Raw genomic sequence first — 5,549 nt, 5'->3', positions numbered from 1 at the left:
TATTTTCCTCTAAAGATACAACAGATCATCCCTTCTTACCGTTATGATTTGTTTTCCCTATTTCCTATTCCCTGTTTCCTATTCCCTATTCCCTATTTCCTATTCCCTATTTACTATGTTTCATAAGAGAGCACCTTGAATTATGCTCTCAGTTTGCCAACACCACCTTCTCCCACCCATTTCCTGTTAATTTCAGAAATTTCCTCAGCATTTAATTGCTTCTATCAACTGGTCTCCATTGGTGTGCCAGAGCAGGCAAGACGAAGTGGCGAGTCAAACACTGTGCCCCATGCCATCAATCATGCCCAGGGATTAACTACCTCACCTCTAGTTACAAAGAACTGGTACTAACTACCTCACCTCTCATTACAAAGAACTGGTACTAACTACCTCACCTCTCATTACAAAGAACTGGTACTAACTACCTCAACCTCTCATTACAAAGAACTGTTACTAACTTACCTCAACTACCTCATTCATCAAAGAACTGGCAAACTACCTCACCTCTCATCACAAAGAACCTGGTACTAACTACACTCACCTCTCATCACAAAGAACTGGTACTAACTCCTTCACCTCCTCATCACAAAAACGAGTAACTAACTACTCACCTCTCATTACAAAGAACTGGTACTAACTACCTCACCTCTCATTACAAAAGAACTAGTACTAAACTACCTCACCTCTCATTACAAAAACTGGTACTAAACTACCTCACCTCTCACACAAGAACTGGTACTAACTACCTCACCTCTCATCACAAAGAACTGGTACTAACTACCTCCACCTCTCATTACAAAGAACTGGTACTAAACTACCCTCACCTCTCATTACAAAACTGGTACTAACTACCTCACCTCTCATCACAAAGAACTGGTATAAACTACCTCACCTCTCATTACAAAGAACTGGTATAACTACCTCACCTCTCATCACAAAGAACTGTATAAACTACCTCACCTCTCAGTTACAAAGAACTGGTACTAACTACCTCACCTCTCATCACAAGAACTGGTATAAAACTACCTCACCTCCATTACAAAGAACTGGTACTAACTACCTCACCTCTCATTACAAAGAACTGGTATAAACTACCTCACCTCTCATTACAAAGAACTGGTATAAACTACCTCACCTCTCATTACAAAGAATTCAGTCTGTAACAAAACATGGAATAAGTCAAGGGGTATGAGTACTTCCTGATGGCTCTGTATTTTCATAGTAAAACGCCCTGAACAAGAAGCCAACATACGGGTTGTCTGTCTCCATTTAAAAACATTTTATACAGTCTTCTTATTTTTGTTACTGTCTGCTACGTCCAATGAGCTTCAACCTGGTAAGGTTGTTGTCGTTTCCTTGTCGACCGGAAGGTTCTGGATGACGGGCTGAAATGTGGAGGAACTGGTTCTGCAGTAACCATGACGTCTGGTTGTCCTTGTTGTTTAGTCGTTAAGATTTCTACAAAGGTAAAGTGCGAATGGAAAACGATGTTCTTTTAAAATACAAAAGGTCAAGTGAAATGTTGTGATTGCCATAGTGATGTCTCTTGACTAAGGATGGTTAAGACTTCTCAGTGCAGAGGCTGCCCCCTAGGGGTGAATTCACCTAATGCATCTTTCCTCTCACAGAAGCCTTGTTCTATATCTGGTTCTAACATGTGTCCTTGGTTCTGATCTTGTCCACATTCTGATTGTGCACACATTTTTTGGGCGGGGACCGATGTAGACATAACAAAGGACACGTTGTGATCTCATTGTGATCAGATCTTTTTGATTACCTCCAGAGGTAGTCAGACACACATTGTGTCTGGATATCGTACAAGTGTAGACAGATCTGGACAGAAAAAAACATTTAAATCATAAATATTCTGGCCCCTAAAATCATTGACCGGTGGCATCATTGACTGATTACATTTGTGTCTTGCAATAAATAAATATTATTTTGAAAGAATCGCTTTGAAATATTTTTTCCTAAATGAAAGGATCAGGAAATGTGGTCACAATGCAGACAGTGGATGGATAACAGACACTTTTAATACTTTGTGTAGACATATTTCTGTAAATATGGGCACAATCAGAATGTAGAACAGACCAGAACAAAGCACCAGGTATAAACGGGGCCAGAGAGATCAGGACAAAGCACCATGTATAAACTGGGCCAGAGAGATCAGGACTAAGCACCAGGTCTAAACGGGGCCAGAGAGATCAGGACAAAGCACCAGGTATAAACGGGGCCAGAGAGATCAGGACAAAGCACCAGGTATAAACGGGGCCAGAGAGATCAGGACAAAGCACCAGGCCTAAACGGGGCCAGAGAGATCAGGACAAAGCACCAGGTATAAACGGGGCCAGAGAGAGCACCTGAATACACAAGAAATCACATTTACATTCTAGCATACCACAGAATAAGACATGTGCCTCAAATGGCACCCTATTCCCTATATAGTGTGTTACCTTTGACCAGCGTAGGGCACTATAAGGAGACATCTGTATACTCTGTACAGCACGTTTCATTTAATAAGGAGACACCTGTACAGCACGTTCCATTTAATAAGGAGACATCTGTACAGCACGTTTTATTTAATAAGGAGACACCTGTACAACACGTTCCATTAAATAAGGAGNTAAATAAGGAGACACCTGTACAGCACGTTTTATTTAATAAGGAGACACCTGTACAACACGTTCCATTAAATAAGGAGACACCTGTACAGCACGTTCCATTAAATAACATTCTACATGTCTTGTTCAAACATCTTTCTCTTCATAGTAAAAAGCCCTGAACAATTCGCCAACATAAAAGGTTCTATATTTTTATCATTTAGAAACATTACATAAACTGTCTGCAGTGACCCATGCGTTTCTTCATTAACCCCACAACACCTTCCTTTACAAATAGGATTGCCATCATATTTAGAACTTGGACATGAAGACATTTGACAGACATTGTCTAAGGCACACAGATAGAAGGTATTTGGCAGAGTGGTGACTCACAGAAGAGTCCCCTCAGCTGTCCTTCCAACACGTGAAGGGTTAAAAACACACAGTTAGAAAACCATGTGACAGACAGACAGGAAAAGAAGCACTGCGCACCTACTCAGCTATGTGTAGAGAGAGAGAGAGAGTGTCCTCGGGCGTAGAGAGAGAGTGTGTGTCTCGGGTAAGAGAGAGTGTGTGTCTCGGGTAGAGAGAGAGAAAAGAGCCGTTAAATTCTACGAACCACTAAAAAGACAGCGATTCCAACACCTTCCATAAAACAACATTCACCTACAGAGAGATGAACCTGGAGAAAGAGTCCCTAAGCAAGCTGGTCCTGGGCTTCTGTCACAAACATCACCCACATGAGCCCCAGGACAACAGTAAATTACGACCGACAACCAAATCATGAGAAAACACAAAAGATACATACTTTGGTGACACACATTGAAAAATTCATCAAACAAACAGCAGCAAACTAGAATGCTATTTGCCAAAACAGAGAGTAACAGTGGCAAGAATACCTGACCACTGTGACTGACCCAGAACCCCCTAAGGAAAGCTTTGACTATGTACAGACAGCCTGAGCAACCTTGCTATTTGAGAAAGGCCGCCGTAGGAGCAGACATGGCTCTCAAGAGAAGACAGGCTATGTGCTCACTGCCACAAAATGAGGTGGAAACTGAGCTGCACTGTCCTACCTTCCTGCCCATGTATGAACGCAAATTAGAGACACCATATTTCCCTCAATCACACAGATCCCACAGAATGTCCAGAAAACAAATCGCAATTTTGAATAAAGCTCCCATATATACTGGTGAAATTCCAACAGTGTGCCATAAGCAGCAGATTTGTGACCTGTTGCGCACAAGAGAAAGGGCAACAGTGACAGAACAAACACGCATTGTAAATAAACCCATATTTATGTTATTTATTTTGGAACTTGTTGGCTTTTAACCATTTATACATTGCTACAACACTGTATAATATAAATGACATTTGTAATGTTTTAATTGCTTTGAACTTCTGTAATGTGTAATGTTTATGTTAATTTTATTGTTTATTTCACTTTTGATACTTATCTACGCTCACTTGCTTTGGCAATGTATACACATGTTTCATGCCAATAGAAAGCCCCCTGTGAATTGAATGAATTGGATTGGAACTGAAGAGAGTTCGAGAGAGAGGAGTCTCGGTAGAGAGAGAGAGTAGGAGTGAGGTAGAGAGCAGAGAGAGTCTAGAGAGAGCGAGCAGAGAGCCTAGAGAGAGAGAGATCCGGAGAGACGAGAGAGAGAGAGAGCAGAGAGAGCAGAGAGAGAGAGAGAGAGAGCAGAAGAGAGAGAGAGAGAGCAGAGGAGAGAGAGAGAGAGAGAGAGAGAGAGAGAAGAGAGAGAGAAGAGAGAGGAGAGAGGAGAGAGGAGAGAGAGAGAGAGAGAGAGAGAGAGAAAAAGAATAGAGAGAGAGAGAGAGAAGAGAGAGAGAAGAGTAGAGAGAGCAGAGAGAGAGAGAAAAGCGAGAGAGAGAGAGAGTCTGCCTGCCTATCCTCTTTCAGGGCCCTGCCTGCCTGCTGCAGTGTGTCCAGTCTATCAGGGCCAATATGTCTTGATGAGGGAGGTCCTTGATGGACCTGCTGTAGTGTCCAGTTTGGTAAGAGATGTCTCCGGGGTGGAGACAGAGCCCTGCCTGCCTGTCCCATGAGTTTCTCCTCTCATGGATGGCTTAATGAGGACCTTGATGGGCCTGTTGAAATGGTGTCCAGTCTGTCTCTATAGCCCTCAAATATAAATCTGGACCTCAAAGCCAGTTCCACTGCTTTAAAAAAAAAAAAATATTCCCCTCTAATCAAGGACTGATATAGACCTGGGACAACAGGTGTGCGATGAATTATCACGTAGAACAGGAAACCAGCAGTACTCTGGATGTCGTAGGGTCAGAGTTGAATTACTCTGCTCTAGACAATGCCTGCTGCAGTAATGTCCCAGTCCCCTCATGGTCTGTATGTCTTGATGACGTCTTTAATGGGCCTGCGGCAGATAGGACAGCAGGCATTGACCTGTCTCTTCAGCTTTAGCCCACAGTTGTTACACAGACACATGTGACCGCAGGTGTAGATGACTGTGTCCACTTCCTGGTCGAAACAGACGGTGCACTCCCCGTTCTTACCACCAGAGGGCAGCTCTGGGGCAGACAGGGTGGGGGAGACAGGGTGGGGGAGACAGGGTGGGGAAGACAGCGTGGGGGAGACAGGGGGGCTGAGAGGGGAGCTTGGGGCCGTCACTGAGGAGGAGATGGAGATAGGAGAGGTGTTAGAATGAGAGGAGGCTCTGGGAAAGATTTTTTTTAAACTACTTCAAATGAACAGCAACTTGTTGAGTTTTATAACAGCTACATAGAGCCTTCATAAAGTCAGTTTATAACAGCTACATAGAGCCTTCATAAAGTCAGTTTATAACAGCTACATAGATCCTTCATAAAGTCAGTTTATAACAGCTACATAGAGCCTTCATAAAGTCAGTTTATAACAGCTACATAGAGCCTTCATAAAGTCAGTTTATAACAGCTACATAGAGCCTT

At 42.9% G+C, this 5,549-nt stretch overlaps 1 protein-coding gene across 1 annotated transcript in view; it reads right to left on the bottom strand.

The window, feature by feature from the left end:
- Window positions 1–4,492: 4,492 nt before the first annotated feature.
- Window positions 4,493–5,549, bottom strand: part of neurl1b (neuralized E3 ubiquitin protein ligase 1B) — a gene marked incomplete at its 5' end in the record, with an annotated part of 24,128 nt that continues 23,071 nt past the window's right edge. Inside the window, one exon of the mRNA XM_024141451.2 lies at window positions 4,493–5,252. Within this exon, the coding sequence (XP_023997219.2) occupies window positions 4,963–5,252 (290 nt within the window). The remainder of the gene's footprint in view (window positions 5,253–5,549) is intronic.

The sequence above is a fragment of the Salvelinus sp. IW2-2015 genome, unplaced genomic scaffold (genome assembly GCF_002910315.2).
Source record: "Salvelinus sp. IW2-2015 unplaced genomic scaffold, ASM291031v2 Un_scaffold2548, whole genome shotgun sequence".
Lineage (NCBI taxonomy): Eukaryota > Metazoa > Chordata > Actinopteri > Salmoniformes > Salmonidae > Salvelinus > Salvelinus sp. IW2-2015.
The sequence above is the reverse complement of the archived record's forward strand: the minus strand, read 5'-3'. Positions and strand labels throughout refer to the sequence as shown.